At 43.6% G+C, this 23,383-nt stretch overlaps 1 protein-coding gene across 1 annotated transcript in view; it reads right to left on the bottom strand.

The window, feature by feature from the left end:
* gpc3 (glypican 3) overlaps nucleotides 1-23,383 on the bottom strand; it is a 109,742-nt gene that overhangs the window by 40,718 nt on the left and 45,641 nt on the right. The window contains exon 4 of the mRNA XM_071457175.1: nucleotides 4,753-5,438. Within this exon, the coding sequence (XP_071313276.1) occupies nucleotides 4,753-5,438 (686 nt within the window). The remainder of the gene's footprint in view (nucleotides 1-4,752; nucleotides 5,439-23,383) is intronic.

Here is a 23,383-nt window from a genome sequence, read left to right as displayed (position 1 = left end):
AAATGTGTCCTTTTCCTGGGCCTTACCTATCCCAAGAGTCATTGCACAGCTGTACTGAAAATAATATGGCAGCAAACAACGCAGACACGGAGGATCACACTTTTAAATGTAAGAAATGGGTTTCAGCTCAGTTCAGCAGTGAATAGTATAAATGTTAAAACAAGGGCCTTACAGCCTCAAGTTTTTGTGAAAAAAAGTTATGTGTTGTCATGTGTTGCTAGGCGACAGGAGCCATGCTCTGCAACATGATGGTTAGAGTGGGCTCAGCCTCAGTGGGTCAGACCACCTCATTCTGGTTCAGCCTTCACAGTCTACGGCGGCTACGAAGGGTCACACTTTGGTAGCACCCGTCGTCTGGAGGATGCAGCACCGCTACTGTTTATTACACTTCTTACATTAACATATGTCAAAGTCAATCTGTGTAGGATTTGAAAGTTTCTGACTTGTTCCAATATGAGATTAAAAAAGATCCTGTGGCAGACAAGTACACATGAGGAAACCCCCCCCCCCCCCCCCCATAAACCCGCCCACACCACTGGTCTAACTAAGGACACTGATGCTCATATAGGGAGACTCACACATGACATGAGTCTGCACATTTAATCTGCGTCTGACGGGTTCATGTGAGACATCTGTCACGGCTTAATGTCTAGTTGTCGTTGGCGACCTAGTCTGCAGTGTAGTTACATAATATTCATTAGCTAAACCACGCACAGAATTAGACTGAGTAATTACCAAATAACGTTTCATCTCTCTCCCTCTGTCCATTTGTGCCCACCTCCTTTCTCTCACTTATCCACATGTGCATGCTTTTTATTTCCTCCTACACCCTCTCTCTCTCTCTCTCTATCTCTCTCTCTCTTTAAGGAGTGGGCTGAATGACATCTCTTCATCAATATCATTAAATATATATATATCCCCCATAGAGATACCTGGTCACCAAAGCCGAGCAGTGAGTGACTAATGTTAAATCCAGATCAGGGTTGGGAAGAAAACCACCAGACAACAGAGATTAAAGCCACAGTGGGTTTAATCTCTGTTGTCAGTGTTAATGGGGTATGAGATGAGTGGACCACAACTTGAAATGGGCATGAAAATCAATATATATATATATATATTTAAAAAAACTCTGATGGGAAACACAATCTATATGGTTTTGTTTACTGATTGTTATTACTCTGGTGGATTCTAGTGCAGGATGAGCAACATTATTACAACATGCTGCACATTTAGTTAAGTTCACTGAACAACATATTTTATAAAGAGCAGTGAACAGTGTTGGAGCAGAAAACAAATCAACTTGCCTGGGTAAAAATCCAGGAAAATCACTTTAGGACAATCTGCTCTGTCTGCATGGAAAAGAGCAGACTCGAACCGGGGCCACTGTGGTAAGGACTCAGCTTTAGCACATGGTTCACGCTCTACATGGTGAGATCCTGGGGCGTCTCCAAACTGCTCTTTTTGAAATAACTTTTTGCTTTCTTTCTTCTTGTACTGCTATATAAAGTGTGTATATATATATATATATATATATATATATATATATATATATATATATATATATATATATATCAAACAATGGAACAATTTATAGTTAATTGGCAACATGAAACACAAAAAACACTGCAATGGTCCTTTAATCCCCAAGTTCACTCAGACAAATGTTAAACTGCTTATTTGAGGTGAAGTAATCAGGTGTTGTCTAATTCTGGTTGGTCTCCTGTGACTCCTCAGTGAGACACAATTAGTCTTTAGGGAAACGATGCGTCTGTCCCTTCAATGACACCACCGAGCAAAGACTGTCTCCACAAGATTACATTCAGACACTCACCCACACATACGCACACACACGACCTTGTGGCGGCGCTAAACAATGCTCTGCCATAGCAGCTTTAATCCTATATACTGGAACCAGACTCAGAGTCGTAAACACAGTGTAAAGTCATCTGTGGTGACTGGAACTGCAGTCTTAAATAAAGCCACACAGGCCGTGTTTCATTTTGGATAAGGATCTCACAGAGAGAGAGAGAGAGCAATTTCCCCTAAGTCAGCAATTCATGATGCAGCCACACCCTCGCGCTGCAGAGCAAGTGAGGTCAACCTGTGTGTTAATAAATGATGGCTTCTGAGTGGAAACTTGGTCACCGTGGGGATTTGGGGTGTTAGAGTGAAAAGTTCAGCAGATATACAGGAGCACAAGCACGTCCAGCTCTGTAACTCTGGCAGAGAGAGGCCTTCATATTTCATGAGCACTTCTCCCCGGCTTCACACGAGGGCAGCGAACAAGCTTGACGGTTTTATCGCAGTTGAAACCACACATAACGGGTCACCGCTGCTGAGGAGTGAGAGACGAGTTTCAGTGTGACGTGCTGGGAGCTTCTTTCTGACCGCCAAAAAAAAAAAAAACTGCCTCTCCCTCCTTTATTTCTTTGTCTTGATTCAGTTAAGTCCAAGATGCATTCTTGGTTTGTGGAGAGGTAATATGTTGTAGGTCAGCTGCAGCTGTGCCTGTTTGTGTGTTTGTGATTTCTTATTATAAAGTGAAGTCTGTTTTGTTGTGATAAAAATGTCGCCTGGATCATTTATCTGGCAAAAAAAAACCTATCCTCCCTCACGCAATAAAGATCTTCCAACCTGAAATTAACTTTGCAGCAATGTCATATTTCTTTCATTCCTCATGTCCTGAGTGTTTTTCTCGGGTGTAGGGTTCGGCCATGACATTAGCACTACATCACAAAATTCTGCCTCCTCATTAATTTCAATGGGAAAAAAACTAAACAAAAACAAACCACAGGTTCATCTGGAAAAAAAGTTGAACGTGGGTCAACTTTAATCTGGCAGCGGATTTCTTTGGTCAATCAAATACATATGAGGCACATTCCTGGTAGTTCACTTTGTAACATGAATGGCATGAAGTTTGTACGGTGGCCCTGAGAGCTCAATGCACCGCAGCTCAGGAGAATGTATGCAAATATATAAAACACAAGCAAATTCAGAAAACATCTTCATCAATTTGACACATGTGCTGCAAATATTCACAACACAACCAAACAGATGAACAACACAATGGAAGTGTTTCCAGGGGGACATTAAAAAGTGATGAACCAGGCTGGGACCCAGTTGTTGTTCACTGATTTGTGACTTTTATAGTTAAAAGCACTGAACAACACGTGCACATGGATGTATTATGGTATATTATTGTTATAATGCATCCACGTGTCCTAGGTGGGTCCAGCACTGTTTTAAAGTTGTTTATTCTGATAGTGAAAGTCAGGGAGAACCTGTAGCCGCTGCGATTGGGACGTCATCACCTTCATGGCTCAGGGACGTCCCCCTCATCATTTTTTTGTTGTCAGCCGGAAACACTTCTGTTGTGTTGTGATTATTCTCAGTGTATGTTGACAAAATGATGATGTTTTCTGAATTTGTTTGTGTTTTGTCTATTTGCATGTGTTTTCTGAAGTTGCAGTGTGTTGAGCTCTCAGGGCCACCGTAGGTTTGGGCCATATTAGCTGTCCGAAAAAACTGCCTCACACAAAAATGTGATTTAACAGGTCTAATGTGGATAAAAGATAAATATTGAAGAGTAAACAGTCTGACAGTGTGATGCTGCAGGAGTTTACAGTAGTGTGATATTTTACCAAATAAGGTGCTGACATATGGTTCGAATATTCAGCGCTCCATTTCCAAACACAATGAATCACTGTTTCCTTTGGGTGACTGGAAAACTGCAGGTCCAAGTTAAACAAAGATACTAACAGATAAGAACAAATACTAACAGGATCAGGTCACATGATGCACACCGGCCCAGAGAGACTTTATCTCATACACAAGTATTACTAAAGAAAATGGCTGTAAAAATATGTGTAATCTTTTGCAAGCTTCACAGACACAGAAATGACTCTGGGATTACCACATTTTTATTGATTAAATTGCTACAGTGTTATCTGTCAGAACTAAACCCAGCTCTCTCTTTCTCTCCTGCGTCTGTGTGTGGTCTGTGTGCATGTGATGACATCGCTCCGAACTCGTCAGGCAGAGAGACAAAAAGAGACAATCACCTTTTTTTAGGGGGTTTACTTGCATTTAAAAAACCCACTTATACCCACTAACTTTGGTATAAAAAGGATTTTAGAAGGCTGAAAGCAGCACTGTCACCGCCCTCCTCCATGTTTTAACTGACACAAATCAAACCCACGTCGCTTGGTACGCACGTGTCTGGGAGGCTGTTGCTGGTTGATGCTACAGAACCTAACGTGAGTTAAATTAACCACAGTAATTAACCACGGTAATCGGCCACGGTTGTAGTGATAATTAAAATTTAAACGGTAATTCTAACAGTCTGGCATTTTTACTGTGATACTGTGAAACCAGAAACTGTTTCATCTCTACCAGTGACGACTGAGCCGTCATGGATTAAATTAAGAATTTCCCTTAATGACTTTTCTTAATCGAGTAAATCGAGTAAATCGAGGAATCATTTCAGCCCTAGAGCCAATGTTAATAGAAATAAAGGTAAGTGTGATAGTAGCTTAATTCTGTTGCTAACCTCACAACTGTCAAATAAAAATAAATAACAATAAAATTACAAATTTCCAGAGTCATTTTGTGTTTTGGTGCTGACAGTAATATGTCTCTAAACTGGACTTCCTGGAGAATTATTTCATGTTATCACCTCTGAGATCACAGCTACAACAATGCAGACCCCTGTATTGTTAGGCACGATTGCGTGTGTTCGTGTACTGGACTCACCAGGGCGCTGAGGCGGCTGCGTGCGTTCACAGCGTGCTTCACAGCCAGTTTGATCACTGAAGGCAGTCGGAGAACAACAGCCTCCATGTCCTTCTCTCCCCTCATGGAGCCAGCCAGCTTCCCCAGTCCGTCTACATAGCTCCTCCAGTAAGGCTGAACCTCGGCAGCTCCCCCCAGACAGCCGTGCATCACTGCCTGACAGAAGCCTCTGCAGGCAGGCGGTCCCAGCATGCCCTGGCAGTGCGGGCAGTACCACAGTCTCAGCAGGGCCCGGCTACAGTCCCGGCCGGGCCGCAGGTGGTCTGTTGTGTTGACAACCTCGATGCCCAGGTTCAGCGCCTGCAGGAAGACTCGTGTGGCCAGGAGGGAGCGAGACAGACGGGTCATCATTAGTTTGGGATAAGGGCCAAATGCTCCTGAGTCCTTCCAGGCTCCTCTTACACACTCCTCAGACGCAGACGACACACTGCCCCCCAGCAGGCGGCGGTATATGAGGGGGAAGAGGCGGCCATAGAGCACCACCACCATGTGGTCCACTGTGGAGTCTGAGCCAAGGATGTAGAGCGACATGTCCAGGAAGAGCTGCCCCACCAAGCCCTGGGCCCCACTTGCGAGACCTGGGAACTCTGACTTCAGCATGGCCAGGGTGGAGTTACGGCCGTGGCGCAGCACCAGGTCAAAGGCCTCTGCAGGAAGAAGACACAGCAACAGAGGAAGAGTCAGACGAGGTGAAAGTTAAACCACCTTCTGAGAGCTGTTGTTTACAGCAGGTGACGATACGCCTCAGTTATCACAGAAACTACACCAGGCTGTCAAATAGGCAGCGATTTAGCTCCAAAACATGAAACACTCAAATAGATGCAAACACCCATCCCATCCTTAACGATCACAGCCTGAGAAAACTTCCCACGCACACTGCCGCTGTTTCCCTTTACCCAGTCTGTCTCGATCTGTTGTTTTCTCTAATGGGACTCCTCACACATGCACAGGACAAACATACACACACACACACACACAATACTGCATTAATAGACCATGAGTTGTAATATAAAGAGAGAAAAGTCTCTGCAACAGATGAAAAGCACAATTTGGGGTTTGACCTTTGAATACTACAAAAGAGCGAACTATAAAAAAAAAAAAAAAAAGCTCACAGAATCTTAAAAAAAAGTCTCTTTAAAAGAAAGTATTAATCTCAATACATTAGTCAGCTGGGAGAGGCATGGCCGCGAGGATGTCTTCAGGGGAAAACAGCACAAAGAGCATGCAGGAGGGAGGGGCGCGTGGCCAATGTGCAGAGGGAAAATAATCAGTGGCGTTTCAAGACACAAAGTGAAGTCTTATCAACAAGGTGGCACAAGAAGCGAGAGCTCTATCATCGACCCGGTAGCAAAATAAGTGAGGACCCAACAACAGAAGGGATTTAAAGCTCCATTACTGAACTTAGCAGGGGAGCTGAGAGTCAGTGAAATGAAGCTCTGGACAGGAGAATAGCGAGGGATGCTGAAATCCCATTTATACCGCAGCTAGTCCACTACATCACTTTGTTGAGAGCGATAGCACAACAGTTTTGTGAGGGAGCGGTGGGGGCGGGGAAGGGGGGGCGGAGTGGGGGAAGCACTGGTTTAGGGAACATTAGAGGAAGTGATTGGTTTTTGTACTACAGCAGCTCGCCATTTCATCTTTGTTATTTGATTTTTTCGTGCTTGGATAGTTTAATTTCTTTCTCTTCATGCCTCTCCGAGGTCAAATGAAGCTTGTCAGCCTACACAGGGCTCTAGGTCCTTGGACAGCACTGAGAAACGATATGACAGCTCTGTCTCTTTTGTGGAGGACGTATAATGTGCGTTTCTGTGTGTAATTTTCGGGAACACAAGGAGGTCTGTATGGGAATACGACAATATCTGAGCAAAGGAAATTAACATTGCTCTGTCACTCTAACTCCTGATGGTGCACATCTGTAACCTCTGAGAGAAGAATTAACACAATCTTCCTTTCATTACTCCAATTAAAAGTTCAATTCAGTTCAATCTGCTCCAGGCTTTTGCTGCGACAGCCTCACTTGGCCTGGTATGAATAGTAGCTTATGGTGGCTAATGTTAACAAACCTTATAAAGGGGATACAGGGATGGCTGTAACATTTTTGACATTTCTGTATGTATCATGGAGCTCTTTTAAGCCATTAAAAATATAACACAAACATGTCTGCTGCTAAATGGTGAAGGTGCTATCTCTGCAGCACAAACTGAAAGTGCAAGGTTTAGTCTCAAACACGAGTGAAATGTTACAATTCACCCATTAGTTGTAACATATCCTGGAGTGAAATGTAACATTATGATATAAAGGTTGTAAAACTCGATATTGAAAGTGTGTCTGTGTGTGTCTGTCTGTGACATAGACACTAAATAAACACGATCAAAGGTTGAACAGTTGAACTATAAAGCAGACAATTCCATCACAAAAAGAAATGAAGTTAAAAAACCAACCTGGCCCTTCTTCCTCACATGTGGTTGACAAAATGATCATGTGATTCTGAACTTGGCCCTGATTGGAGAAATTGGAAGTGTTACAAATGACCCATGTTACAACCATCCCCAGTCTCCCCTACACAGATGTTACTGTGTGACTGATGTCATGGAGTCAGTTTGACTTTACATGTCCTTTTCAGTAGCTTTACCGCAAAAGTGAACATCACACCAGGAGACAGGTTGTCTGTGGTAAGCTTGTCTAATTCAGACTTTTGTCCTACCTGCTGTTTTTTCTGCTGGTTCTCCTGTAATTTCAATCCCGTCCAGTGAGACATGCTATGGATCTCTTAGGGTGTTTTTTCTTTTGGAAGAGCTGTTTGTCCTTCTATTTTATTAGTGGTGTTTTTTGGGTGTTTTTTTTTTTGCCTTTATTTGTTTACATTCTAGCAAATTGGCACCATTAAAAAAAGTATGCCAAATTAGCTATTAGTAATTCCTGTTTTTAATTAACCAATACTTACACAGACACATCTCACAAGAGAACTTTGACACTGAAGAAAATCTAAAAACAGTTTTTTCCCTCTCAGATTTCTAAGCAGATTTATGGATGTTTGGTCACAATGATTATTGAAGATAATGACAAAGTGTAAGTCACATGTGTGACTTTCATGTGTGTTATTGTTTGACTTATTTGCTTAAATGCCTCCAAGAGAGAATTTGACTTTTCACTCAAATTTGCCTCCCCTACAGTTCTCCCTTGTCCCTTTATGGAGGCTTTGGTTTTCTTTTTTGGCTCCTTTGTTCTGCTGAATGTCCACATGTGGAACAATGAGGAAACAAAGGAACAATGAGTTACATTCCCAAGGAGCTTTTGGTGAGCATTTTACTCACCTCCTCCACCCTCCCTGATATATGTCTGAATGAGTGTTTAAGCTGCATTCATGGTATGTAGAAAATAGAGGAATTGCAATATATCGTAATAATGTCAGTACATTGAGGTAGACATGGACAGATGCAAATGAACTCTGGGTGCGGGGATTGGAGGTGAAGATGAAATCTGAGTGAAAAATGTGAGATTATTTTAAAGGTTGATGATTGTAATTCATGAATTTACAGTTTTAAGGAGAAAAGGAGAGAAAAATAAAAAGTACTAGATTTTCTGGTAAACTCTGAGATCATCCAAAGTCACACTGTCGATGTTGACGTTGCTACCGCTAACATATATACAGTCAAGATTCAAGACCTTTATTTGTCTCATGCAACATAGTTCAGGTGCAGTGAAATAGAAACTATACACTAAAAAGCTATACATTTACAGCGGTAACAACATTGTGCAACCAGATATGTACAAACAAATAACTGAAATACTGTAACATGTACCTAAACGTGTGCAATAAATTCAAAATAACCAAGACAGAGCATTAGTCAGTAAACATATTTGCCTAAGTTTAAATTCATACAAATTACACTATTTATTTAAATTATTACAATTAACCAACCTAACAGTAAATTCAGTTTTTTTAAGTTACCAATTTAATACCTTTTGTATAGTGTCAGTAACTATTTGCCCTTTTTAAGAATAAATCGAAAAATTGTGTTCTACTCCAGACAACAAGACAACCTCATGTAAAGCAGGACACAGCAGGTCGAGGCTGCATTTTTAAGCTAAGACAATGTGTTGTGTCACTTGCTATTAAATGATGATCTTTACATTTGAAATTTACTGAGTCAGGAGAATCTTGATTATAATTTCCATGTGTGACCATGTAGGCTGCAGTTCAAGTTCAAGCATTTTATTCATAAGACAACAGCAGTGAAACATCTTCCCGCTGTGCAGAAGCTACATAGCGTCACTTTAAGTGAGCCATTTGTCCCGTCACTACCTCAGCTGTAAGCAGCAGCAAACTGTGGCTGTGTGTTTGAATATGAAACAGGGTGGAAAACAGCATGCATGCTCTGCAAAAGAGTTACTGGGTGAGCAAAGGTTAAGAAAAGCATTTGAGGATGTTTGGGTGAGTGTGAGCGGATGCTCTGGAGCAGTGCACATCTGTGCAGACTTTCAGGCTGCGGCTGTCCTGTTGTGTCGGCGGAGCTCTTCCCTCTGTGGGGAATGTCTGACAGATGTGCAGATTACCAGCTGAGGCAAGGAGACAGAATGGAGGGAGGGAGGACACGCCCTCACACAGACTTACAAAAAAAAAGTCTTACTAGTAAGACACAAGCAGAGGCCTCTTATATTTGGTTACTGATTGAAAGTTGGAGGCGGTTAGAAAATGCATATCCACCTCGAAACTATCTTCTCACTTTTCTTGATTTCTGTGAAAGCCTCTTTCATCAAACCCTGTAATTCAGCTGCTACCTGTCGTATCTCTTACACCACAACGCAGATCCACTTTGTAACGGTAAAGAGAAAAGACCAGAGGGCTCTTCATAAATGCAATTCAATGGCTCTAAGTACCCGGGGTCATGGTAGGAACCATTGTGAGCCCATTTCCTGCGCACGCTGCTCGCTCTCTGTCATCAGTGAAAGCCTGTGCAGGATCGGGTATCCTCTAATGGAGGGGAGAGGGGCTGTATGTCAGAGACCTGTGACATTCTGGATACAACTGTACGAGGTCAAGAGCACACATTACCAGAGCAGCCGCCCACAGAAACATATTGGGTCACACTTAAAATTAGCAGTAGCATTTATTTTGTCAGATGGAGGCAGAGGGCTGGCTGCTGGAAAACCGTTTCTCCTCTGAGACTGGAGGCTTTTTACAGACAGATCAGCAGCACATGACAAAGGGAAAATGTCTCTGCTGCTCCTCTTTTAACTCTGACCACCTTCTCAACAGCCAGATAATGTTTACTCCAAGGGGTTTGGGCCTCTCTTCTTCCTTGGGCATTAAAATATGGATGTCAGAATCCACTGAGTGTTAGATCCAAGTAAGTCCGGTCTTCAGCAAGTACACAGAGCACGTTGTTAGTGTGAGTATGTTAATCTGCAGTGAAGACTTTATCATCATATCTAGTTTCTCTGCATATCATTTATCAAAGACACCAATCAAACTGTGATCAGTGGCTGCAGATTTCAGGTTGTCTGAAGTGTTAAAGAACCTAATAAATCTATGTTGCAGGGAGGTCACTTATTTCTGACACCTTAAAGCTGCAAGTGACTCCAGCTCTGACATCAAACAGGCTTTTCGTGTAATCTATGAATGGTTTGTCAAATGAATACATCTGATGCTGGTGAGACCATCAGTCTGGGTGTTACATAAGTCAGCTCTGCGGCTCATAACGCACCAGACTGACTGACTGACTGACCGCTGGCTGTGGTTGACACGCTGCGAAGGCAGATGTGCGCGCTCATCAATCAGCGGCCCATGCACCCATTATCCCCAAGAGAGGAAAACATCAATAAATTATCCAGCCAATGAGGCTAATCCATTAGGCTGATGGAGTGTCACCTCTAACCGCCACGGAGACGGATGGAGGAGCCGCTGCCACCTGGTCCCGGTGACAAAACAGTACCTGTCCAAGACACAGAGAGAGGATTGGCAGAAGAGCTGGAGAGCCATTCACAAAGACACGTGCCAGCACACTGTGTGTCAGGTGGAAACCTTGTATCTCCAAAGTCTCACTTTTGATGGAACAAATGGAAACAGACAGTTTTCAGCTTGTTGATTGAGCAAATCTTTATAAAGCCGACAACAAAATGTCTCATCATGTGACTTCAGCTGCAGTTATAGGCTGACACACATACACACACCTCCCAGCAGCCTTTGCATTTGCACTTTCAGTTATGATTTTATGAGTCTGTCTACAATACAAGCAGCATCTGTTCATTGACTGTAAACAATATGTTGTTTTTCCAGACACATCTCAATCAACCCCCCAAAGCAACCTGTCCCAGGTAACCTGAGATCCGCTCCACCTGACAGGCTGCTCTTGCGTGTGTCTGAGTCTGGGTGCCCGGGGCTTATGGGACGGCGGCGGTGACGGCGGCGGAAAGGGCAGGGCGGGGTGGGCTGATTCCAGGAACATAAGAGACAGGATGCTGGTAAGGCCCAGATAGCATCACCAGCAGACCATGAGGGCCAATGGACAGCAGGGCAGAAATGAGACGTGTATTAGGTTACTCCATCTGTTAGAGAGCACCTCGCTGCACACACAGACACAGACACACACACACACACAGACAAACACAATGCAATCACACAGCGCACAGCGGGAGCCAGGTGGTGAAAGTGTGGGCGAACATTTGGCAAACCATAGTGGGAGGGCAAGGTGTGAGTCAGGTGTAAGGACTAGAGCTGTGCACACACACACACACACACACACACACACACACACACACACACACACACACACACTAGCAGATTTTTCTTTTCATTCATTTATCTGCTGCCACATGAGCTTCTGGAAAATGTTTCCCCACAGCTAGACAAAGTAAGCAACAATGAAAATTCGTCTGCTGCTCTTATTACCTGTCATCTACTACCCATAAGAAAATTAAGCAAAAAGGCTTTTTCTCAGTCTCACACAGTGAGTCAGTCCCTCTGATCCGTTTAGAGAATATCAACACAAATTCTTCTTAAAAATATGCTTTCATGCTCTGATGCTTTGTGCTTGGCTTGAGTTTGACCACATCAATATCCATATATTGCAAAAATCCATCTCCTCATATGAAGTGATCATAAAATAATCTCAGGACCAAGAACAGGATGTGCACACAGACAGGCTGCTTCCTCTGCCTCCATATTTCTGTCCTTCATCATTGACCACATTGATCCCTGGCGCTGCCGCCCTTGCCGAGGTCAAAGTTGAGTCGTGTTTTGTCTCAGGCCGGCAAGCAGGCGCTGTCAGAGGGCACGGTGTGCAGCAGAATAGAGGACACGGTGAGATGGGAAGGACATGAGGGCAAAAGTGAACTGGAAAAACACAGCAGAGAGCTGGAGGGGAGGAGGAGGAGGAGGAAGAGGAGGAGGAGGGAGTTGGTGAATAGTGCCAGAACGTGTGGAGAGAAACATTCAGCGAGGCAGGCTTTGAAGCTGCATTCAAAGGCAGCTGGAGTCAAGCAATGCCAGAGCTGTGAGACACATCGCACACCTCTCGCCAAAACTCAGCCACGGGGTGAGAGAGAGCCGACACCCCAATCAAATGCTCGCCTGGCAGACAAACTCCACATACAGTGGTTGCATCTGTGGACGCCAAGGAATCCTACCTCTCAGAAAAGTGATACTTGAGTGAAAGGCTATTCCAATAATGGATTCATTTCCAGCGCTACAGACCGAGACACAGACACAGGACACACAAACACAGACTACTGCACACACACAAACACACACACACCCACAGCTCTTGTTGCTCTCTGGGGTTGTGATTTGAGGATGTGGGTAAAAAGCCCAGGGCCCATCCAGAGTGGAGCAGAGATGAGAGAGGTCATGACTACCATAGCTTGAGTGCTCCACTCCAAATCAAGCATCCAAGCTCTATTAATCCAAAATGCGTCTCTAAGTAGATCTGTGGTTTAAGATGAATACACTCCCACTCAGTCTATCTTTCATGCTTGCAGCACGTCACGCCCATGCGTTGGCTTAATTTCGCAGCTCTCGCTCTCAAACACAAACAAATGTTAAAGAAGAAATATTTGCATCGCCGTTTCATAAAGTGCATGAATAGTAAGGAGAGATGAGATCGGCTCCTTTTTGAAGAAGGGCTTAGGAGACATAAAAGAGCAACGGACTGAACTGAAGCGAACTTATGAAAGAAAAGCAGGACGGGAAAGAGTGTTTTTGAAGTTCTTGAGACAGATGGGTGCACAGTGTGGGACAGGGAGAGAGGAACAAGGAGTGTGAGAGACGGAGAGAGGGAAGATGGAGTGGAACAGCGTGGGGACGTCTGGACGGCTGCTGCCTTAACTGTGAGCTTGAAGCTCCAGAGTTGCGACAAGACAAAGAAATTTCAGTGGATCAAAGATTGTGTTAACAATTTAATTCTTGCTCTCTGTATCTGACCTGCAGCCAGAAGCCCTGCTGCTTCAGAATTATTATAACTACTGTGACCTCAGGATATTAAAGGTCGACGCTAAAACACAAGTTACATTACACTCATTAAGTTACACTCTTTCCCCTTGATGTTCGTGAGTGTGTGTGCAAATGAGATCAGAGCAAGTTTTAATTAATACAAGGATTTAATATTTAATATTGATTTTAATAAAAGATTAGAAAAGACCAGCCTCCTACAAAAGAGCAAGACACTGAACTGTTGTTTTGCAGTTTGTGGCTCTTTGAGGACGTTTTGTGTTTCTTTGTAAGTGTTTCGTCTCATGTGTCTCTTTGTGGTTGTTTCATGTGACTTTGTAGCATTTGATTGACTTTCCAACAAAAGTCACATCAAACAGAGGCTCTGACCTCCGAGCCCCTCCTGACCGTTGGGCCTGTGCCCGGTACGCCTGTTCAGTCCTTCCATCCATGAGGCCAGCGCCTCGCTGTGTTAATAATTAATGGTTTGTTATATTAGCTCTAATGTAGTTTTCCAATATGTAATGATGTACAGTACTTGAGACGTACTGTGACGTACTGCTACACACTGTATTTACTCTGTTATAGTGTGAGACTGGTTGAAGACGACAGCTGTTCATGAGATCAAATGGACTGTGAGTGTGTATGTGTGTGTGTATGTGTGTGTTAGTGTGTGATTGTGTTTGTGATTCACTGCCTGAACCCCTGAGGATTCAAGGACATCAATGACAGTTTTATTACAGCGCTGCAGCGTGTAGAGTAAGGCTCCCAGTGTTCACTGTAACAGCTCGAAACCCTGAATGTGTTGTGTTTGCGCTGTGCTTGACGGGCCAGAGATCATAAACTTGGAACAAAGTATCGAACGTTAACAAACCATTTTCAGCAGGAGTATTACAACTTTAGACTTTGAGAAACTTTGAGAAGCACAGGTTGGCTTCAGGGAGAAATAACATGCCAACAGACTTTGATGTGAAACATGAAAATCAGGAGCTTCTTACCAGCAGCAGTTCAAAAAAAAAAAAAACTGGTAGGAAGAAAGGTTCTTGCTCTGCTTTTTGCAGCTGGCAGACAGTAACCTTCACAGGTCTCAAAGTACAAGGAGGGAAAAATGTTGGACCTGCTGTTCAGCAACAGGTTGTAAACTGCAGTTCACAGGTTATTGGTATGGGTGTCACTGAGGAGGGAGGTATCAGGACTGAAATGCATGATCAGGAGGGCACGGAGGTCAGGCGGCCAAGGTGGAAAGAGATCAGTCGGAAATAACTGAAATAGCCAGAGGCTACTAAAAAGAGGGAGAAGGAATTGATTTATGCGGATTTAACAACAGCGTTTGACAGACGGCCTGAGAAACACTCACCAAAAGTGGGAAGGTTATCAGAGTAAAGATACAGCGCAGAGAGCTTTGGAGTTTGTGAGAGAAAAGGAAGCAGCTGTCTCAGAAACAAAAGAAACGCCTGGAAGTCGAAGAGTAAGTGCAAAGAAGACGACAGCTCACAAAGGCAGACATCAGAGGATGAGAGGGAATGCATCAGTGTACTGCCGTTTTAAGTGTAAACTGGAAGAATCCCTCATCGCACTGACGACCACAAAGGAAGCCAGCAGGAAGCAAAGAAGAAGAATGAGCCACGGCAGCATTTTGCAAGGCTCATTTAAATTTTATAAAATGATTCGTCACTTATTCTTTTTCATGAAGACGATACACATATAATCTAGATGGTGTTAAATTATCCTCATTGCAACACATTTTTGGCAGCGTACCTGCACATATACCAATTAGCACTCTACTGCCTTCACATACAGCCATACACAGCCTTACAGTGTCAAATGGAAAAACACAACAGAGGGTGTTGTGGCAAACTGTAGTAAAAAGTAACATAACAGGGCAGACTCTCAGTGAGTGTCACAGCAGGTCATGTGCATCAAAACTGGGCTTCAGTGACATTTTGAAGTGATAATATTTTCATCCTGGGTGGCTTAATAAGTCTGCAGGTAATTACAAAACAGACATGACGAGATACTGTTCAGCTTAATGTGCTGGAAATTTGTCTGTGACCAAGAGTGAAGTGAAAACAGACCCAGTTGTCTGAAGAGGAGCAAAATCTGAGTAACAACATGCAACAAGTGTTCTCCAGCCTTGTTTCAGCCATCCCACACAGCCAGGCTTTCGTTTCGCCGCTGCAGCAAACCGTGGAAGCAGAAGAGCGAGGAGAGAGGAGAGATGGAAACGGCACCAGATTCGTTTCAAGCATCACGACCTTCTTCCATGTTTTAACATGGAACATCAGTGCCTGACCTTACAAAGGTTCCTGGTGCATTCTGCTTATTGTGTATGCCTGTTGAGTTTCTTACACAATAGTGAGCAGATAAGAAGAATTCCTTGTGCTCCAAGGTCACCTTTGACGCAGCGCTTCAATGGATTTCCAGTCCAGGCTGCCATACACTATATGTGCTGTGTTCAAAGCAGCTATACAGATGCTAATTGCTGCTATCTTCTCATGCTGCTCTGTGTGTGATGAATAATAACATAATTTTCTGCAAGGCTGATGGTGCAGTGCTTTTATGTGTTTTTTTTTCATTTTAACCAAGTTATGGGAATGCTACCATGAAGAGCCATGATTTAATGTGCCAGCAGCTGTACATTATTACAACACAGTTGTCAGTGTGGTGGGAAGCAGGTGAGGGATCATGTTCTTTAGTTAATCAAAACAAAAGTAAGACTGTGTTTCAAGCTCATGTTGTAAGAGCATGATATTAATGTGGCTGCACAACCTCCTTCATATATTATTATATACATATTATTATATGATTATAACATGTTTCTATTACACAGATTTAAAGCAGCAGGAGATTTATCTACAATTTACAACCCTCACATTGAATCAAGTTTATATTTAAGTAGAGTAATATCGTTGAGACTTGAGAGAGTCATAAAGACATAAACTACTCTTTTAGTTTTACAAACTTGATGTGAAATTGTTGTCAGATTTGTGACCGGTGGGATTAATTAATCAGAGTCACTGACCAGCTCCAAACACTCAGAGAGTCTCTTTGCTGTTATCGCCCCAAAATTGGCTCCAGTTGCTCGTGGCATGTTGTTGGACATGAGGCAACACAGTTTTTATTTTACATGAGTGTTTCGCTATGCAACAGTAAAATATTGATATGGCACCATACCCAGAAAATGAGTTTCACAACACCCTTGGTGTCTCAACCTACAAGCGTAACAGATGTCCTGAGATTTTGGGATTATGTCAGTGTGTGAAAAAAGAGAGAAACAATTAATCTCTTGGCCAAAGAGGAGGAGGAGGAGGAAGTCTGGTCTCAAACAGAAAGACTGTTTAGAAAGAAATCACTTCATGCCCATAAACCCCTTTAATCTGGGAGCAAATATTTTCTTAGGCGTGATGGCACAGTGCTTGGCAAATTATAATGAACCAGCAAATTTACATTGATGATGTAAGTAAAAGCATCTCTGGGTTTTCAACACACAGGCATGATTGGCACCAAATTCAATCAGCAAAACACCAGAGCAGAGATCCCCATGCTGTATTTTAACATCTGAGAAATGTGTTTGGCTCAGTACCACTGTGCCGCACAAACATCATTTCAAACAACAAACACCAAAATCTGGTTAAAGCCTTTTCACAGGACATTCAAATGTGTCTCACTGCTGCAATTTACCGCAACATTTCATCCCTGAAAATTGTCATTACGGAGCGTTGCATAATCTCCCTTCTAAGTTCAGGATGGTGATGAAGGAATTAATTTGTAAAAAGACATCAAGGGAAAAATGTTTGTGTACAACTAAGGGCAGCAGAGACGACTGGGATTAGAAAACAAAAGCAGACCTCAGACAACTACATACAACAACAGCACTGAAACACAGCAGTGTATCGGGTTCCTGGAGTTACACTGACAGTCAGATATAGCAAACAGGTAACACCACTATGGTGATGAAGCTTGTTCTTAAAGCAATAGTGAGACATGTAGTAAATGCACTTATTCACTTTCTGTCTAAGAATCACAATGGACGATCAATATCATTGTCACGTCTATGCAGCTTGGAGCCAACCTCTGCATCCAGGGGGAAACAGTGCGAACCTGGTTGCTTGAGGCTTAGTAACATAACAACCACTTTCATGGCAGGTTGGTGAGATACAGAACTGGTGAGTGAATGACTACGACTGCTCTCAGAGCTTCTCTGTGTTGTCTCTTTCCTGTTTCAGACACATGGATAAGTCATTATCTCTGTTTACAGAAAGATGCTAACTGGGAGAAACCAGGACACTGCAGCATATAAACCCCTTATCCAGGTTCCTGAATGACTTTACAGTTACATACTATTTAGTCAGTAACACAACCAAGATGAGCTCAAAACCTAGTATATGGCTGGTCTGTGTGGTCATTGTGTGAAACTGAGGACACAGATGAAAATTGTGGTGAAACCACTGTAAACATCATCGTGTCGTATCAGCCGGTTTCAGCTCTTCACGTTTGCCTCTCTCCTACTCTCTATGCTCACATATACAGTATTTTATTACAGCTGAATTCCCCATAAAGCTGATCTCATTTAACAGTCAACAAGTTTGAAGTAGTGACTGAAACTTGCCCTGTTAAGACTACATGTTAATGTCCAAGTCATTCCCAAGCTGCTGCTCTGCTGCTGCTAAAATCCTGATTATATAACTGATATGTTGTCAGACAAAATCCCCAAACATATAAATTAAAGTCAACGACTGTGCTGAGATTTCAGCTATATGTACTCGCAAAATGATCACTCAGGGAGAAAGTAAGAAGAGACATAATATCTTTCTTATTTTGTCACTGACACAGTGCACAGCCTCCGCCCGGGTAACAAACTGCTGCTCCACCTCTCCGCCGCTCTCTGAACAGAGGCAGTACAGGCAACTCTCTTCTCTGAAAGGCAGCCATCGTTTGTCCAAAACTGTCATTAGATTTGTGGCTAAATGCTTTTTTGAAAGAAAGTTTCTCAATCTAGCAACAAATGCGTTTAGTTGACAACACTGCAGGCTGTAAATGTTTCCCTCATAGTGTTCGTGCCAATTCATTTTTAAACTTCAACTCAGTCACCTGACCAACAGGATCACTCAACTCGATCAGTCAGTCAGTCAGGCACAGACATTCATGTCATAGATATAATATAATGGTAAATGATGCAATGATGATCAACACCCTGAAAGAGATCATGAAATGTGTTGTCACACTTTCTTTCCACCACTGGTAATCAGATGGAGAAGTTCAGACAGTCAGAAAATAAACTGTGTTTGTTTGAGGGAACTCAGTCAGTGAAGAGATGACTGCTGATGATGGCTGAGATGTTCAGAAACCTGGATACTGCTATAATCATGGAAAGATGGGCATGAATAACGAGGTGTCTCTGGTCTGTTCAGACTGATCAGCACCATCTGTCTCAGGTGATCCGACAGTTCACACCTGGCATTAGTTTGCATCTCCACTTGTGTGTCGAGGTCTTTCCTAAAATGTCAAACTGTTCCTTTAGTTATAATATGTAACTTTTCCACATTAAAATGTCTAAAAACAACCTGTGTTATATATGTTTTTGAGTTGTTTTCTTAAATAATCCCAAATGTTTCCACCAATTCTCAAACCTAGAGAAATACATGGTTTTAATCATGGTAATGGTTCCTTTCATGTGGTCGCCTGTCAATGATGTCATATCCTGTTTGCGCATGCAGTGTTGTGGTTTGCCTGCCAGAAGCTCAAAATGGACTTTTATCCAGTTTTAAACCACATTTTAAGACACAGTTTTTACACCATTGTTGTTCATATTTAAACCAGATGAAGGCCTTTAGTCATCAGACGTCTGGATCTTAACTTATCAGAGATAAAAGCCAGGCAAATGTCAGGCAGCTCAGCTCCCAGCCACTCAAAGAGTATCAGCCAATAACTGACTTTAATGTGAAACTGCTTTATTCAGTGCTTTTAATGGTTGTATCAGCGGGTCTGTTTGTTTTGGAGATGAGCAGACCTCTGTGAATAATTCAGCTCCTGGCAAAAACCTCCTGAACCAATTACACTGAAGGAATCCAACCTTACTTAGAGAAACTTGCTGCAATGGTGGTGAAGACAACAACTGCCATGATCTCATGACGTCACTCAATGCCATCTTTTGTTTTTGTTTTGACTGAGACCTGTTACAGCAGAGGTTCCATAGTGCTCCTTTAAAAAACCCAAAACACTAACAACATAGTTTATTCATGTGTAGATGAACATGAGTCAATACAGAGAGATCAGTGTCTTCAAACATTAGTGAAATGGGGGAAGAAGAAATCATTATTTCAGTGGCCAAAAAATGAAATGAAATGAGCCATGTTTACCACACGAGGACCTCTGTCCTCAGGGTGCTGGGAGTCTTGATCAGAGGTTACATCATCACTGCTGCTGTGTGCACTGTTGACATGATTCCCACCAAGCGTCATGTAAATAAGCAGCCAGCACTTCCTTCCACAGTCGTCTGACTTTACACTTGATTCCTCCTTGTTTGTCTGTCTGTGTTTTTCTTTTCTTTGAATTAAGGGAGGAATCCCAGAAACGGCAATAATTACCTTCTCCTCCTTTTCCACAGCTGGAAAAACAAACTTCCTGTCTCGCTGTGAGTCACGTCTTCTTCTTCTTCTTCTCCTGTCAGATCACTACAATACAGGTGAGTCTCAACCATAGGTTGCTCCTACGGTTGAGCTGGGTTTCCTGTGCTGTTTATTGCTAAACAAGCCTAATTAAATAATGCTGCAAAGTGTATGGCACTTCTCAACCTGCGCTCCTATAAATAGGTGAGAGTTAAGAAAGGGTATTGTAGATGATGGAGGGGAAAAAAAGCCTCTCAGAGCCTCTTTGTTGTTTGTGTGAGAGAGGAGATGAAAGACAAACGCCTACGCTGCCTGAATGGCTGAGACACACCTCACCTCCTCCTCCTCACCCCTATCCTTCTCTTCTTCTCTGCCTCCTCTCTCGCATTTCTCTCATCCCACAAGCAGAACAGGACTCCGTTGTTTGCCCTCCTCTCTCTCTCTCTCTCTCTCACACACACTTGTTAAGGTTTTTGCACGGTGCACGCCTCAGTCACCAGAACACAAATGAGACACACAGAGGCACAAACAGGGCTCAGACTCACAAACAGCCTGACAAGTTTCTGGTTTGATCAAAAGCCGACACACACACACACACACACACACACACAGAGCCAGACACACACATCCAGGCTGCACAGTTTGTCTTTCTCTCCTCTATCTGTCTTTACTTTCCTTTTTGTCTCCATTAATTAGAGCCTCTCTAACCTTCGGTGCTGCCCTCCTCCTCCTCCCCCTCTTGTCCCTCCCTCCCCAGCCTCCATCCATCTGCCGTGAAAAAGACATCTCCAGCAGAATAAAAAATGGATGTGATGACATTTTTGGGGGGAACAATGGGGAGAGCTGCAGCGCTGCGCCACCTGAGGTTATTTATCTCCAGGTAAAGATGTGTCTCATCCCTTACTTTTCCTCCCCTCCTTTCCTCATCCTACTCTCCCAAAGCCCCAGTGCTCTTCTTGACCCGAACACCCCCCCCCCCACCCCCCCCCACCCTTTCCTTCTCCTCTGAGAATTACCTCAGCAATCCATACATTACAACCTACACCCCTGGAACCAGCGAAACGGCAACACTTTTAATTTTTAATCAGCGCCCCGGTCAGAGGGGACCTGGCTTTTTCCACTTCCCTTCTCCCACCTTCACTTCTTCCCTCTGCCTCCCCCTCAGTCTAACTCGCCCACGCACCCCATCCCTCGTGTCTCCCTTCCCAAAGTCATGGTGATGAATGGGTGAGCGCTGCCATCTCCGTGCCTACCAGCGAGAGGCAGAGGGCGGCTGACGCGGCTCAGACGCTCTCGGGGATCACAGGCAGGGAGGAGAGTAATTAATCCAGTAGGATGGGAGGCAGGGTTGCAGGACATACTGTGAGCTTCAGGTCACTGTGTGTGTGTGTGTGTGTGTGTGTGTGTGTGTGTGTGTGTGTGCTGGAGTACATTATTGGAAAGGGAGGACAGAAACTCCAGACAGAGTTTTGTATCTCCGTAGAACTGGGGGTGATGTGTTTCAGAGCACAAGGTTAGGTTAGTGTGTGTGTGCACCTAGATGTGTGTGTGTGTGTGTGTGTGTGGGTAGATGAGCTCCTTAAATAAACACCACTTGGGTACAGATAGGAGCAGCCAGAGGCAGCACATACACGACTGTCCTTGAACTCCAGGGTCAAACACACTAAAACAGCTGCACACACACACACACACACACACACACACACACACACACACATACTCACACACACACCACATCTACAATGAATTCAGCATCAGCGAGGGTGGAGAAGGAGGCTGGGGAGAGCCTTTTTAAAATTGTGCAGGGATTTTGTGCCATTATTTCAGCTCCTTTGTTTGAGTAAATTTATTGTTGGCACCGTTACTCAGAATAATCACTAAACTCTAATTGTCTGCGGACGACTGGGAGGACGCGGCTTCCAAATTAAATTCACCTTGATAAGAGAGTCTCCCAGACAACTACGAGGTAAATGAAAAATGTGTAGGAGTTGGATGTATAAACAGGTGTGTTCTCCATCAAAGCTCTTGTTAATTGGGCCGATCCATTACCCACTTTGACGTGCTTAATGTTTCAGGGGATGACCGATTAGTGCAGCGTGGCATGCCGTACCAAAGCATCTGACTGGTTTCCTCTCGTCCGTGACGTCTAACCAGAGGCTACAGCTCCATGCATCATTAGTCCTGGCCTAGCCAGCATACCAATCACATATCCCTATAGCCTAATAGAATAGCTGAGGGGAAATGGAGGAAATGACTTCGATGCTGTAGAGCTGCTCTGAGTGTGTGGTCTCCTGGGTTTTTGTGCGCGAGTATTAATGGACGAGGCCGGAGCAATTACGGCACAAATGAAGCTGGAAAGGAAATATGTCAACCTTCCGGGACTGAACAGAACACGGCCGAGAAATATTGGATTTTGTAGCAAACATGAAAAACATGTGGAGAATGTGTGAGAGCACATAGACAGAGAGGGGTCAGTGACAGCGCAGGCCTTGGCTGAGAGTGGAAATTGTGCTTGGATGCTTCACGTCAAGCTTTCATCTGTTTCTGGTACACAGCAGTAGATCAGTGGGTGAAAGGTGCAACACTTTTATTTAAAGTTGAGAAGATAAAAAACAAGACTACCCCATGCAGACGTGCACTGTGGCATGGCGGTGAGGCTGTAATTAGTCTGCACGTCGGTACTTTGAAATAAGTGCCAGGGTGAGCATGTTAATGTCCTCACAATGGCAGAATTAACACGATGAGGTTTTGCAGGTGTAATGTTTATCATGTCCATAGTTCAGCGTGTTAACATGCTCACATTTACTGATTACAAAGTGCAGCTGATGCTCGTGCTGATGCAGGGACTGTCACCGGTTTTGCAGACACTTCAAAATTTAAATTCTGACCTGATGATGGTGCTGGATGATTTAAGGGATCAATAAAATTATTGCAATTCATTATGAGGGCGACATGAATGTGTGAGGCAGACTGATTGGAAACCCATCCAATAGCTGATGAGACATTTCACTCAAAAGCACAAACATGAACATCATGATAGACCTAGATCAAAGTCAGAGTATCACCATCTCATCAAGGATACATCATCTCGGCGCCATGAACGTCTTCACAAAATGTCACGGCAATCCAACACCGCTGTCTCTGAGGCCACAAACGCATCTGTTTTCATGGGTCACCCTCGAATGCCGTGTTAGTCAGCAGCAGGTTTCGTGGTGTGATAGTCGTCGGCTGTCCTGAGCACAGGTGGAAGTGGGTGTCATGCAGCAGCCCACATAACGTGACCCATTTTTCCAGAAAAGGAGGAGCAATCAGCGGCACAGCCGAGGGGTGCCAGAGATGGAGCACACACGCAGTCCCAGAGGACAGACAGCTATTACAGCACAGGAAATACAATCATCTACGAGCCTAGGGGCTAAATGTAAGATTTAGCAACAGTGCAGCAGAGGAGTTAGATCCTTTTTAAGTCCAACCAGAAACCCCTACTCACTCTTAAATGTGTTTGAGCTGCTTGAACATTTGATCAAAGATACTTGTCCACCTATTGAGGACAATT

The sequence above is a fragment of the Trachinotus anak genome, unplaced genomic scaffold, assembly GCF_046630095.1.
Source record: "Trachinotus anak isolate AG129_WGS33_773 ecotype Australia unplaced genomic scaffold, CSIRO_AGI_Tana_v1 ptg000021l, whole genome shotgun sequence".
Lineage (NCBI taxonomy): Eukaryota > Metazoa > Chordata > Actinopteri > Carangiformes > Carangidae > Trachinotus > Trachinotus anak.
Note: the sequence above shows the minus strand (reverse complement) of the source record. Positions and strands in the feature narration are given on the sequence as shown.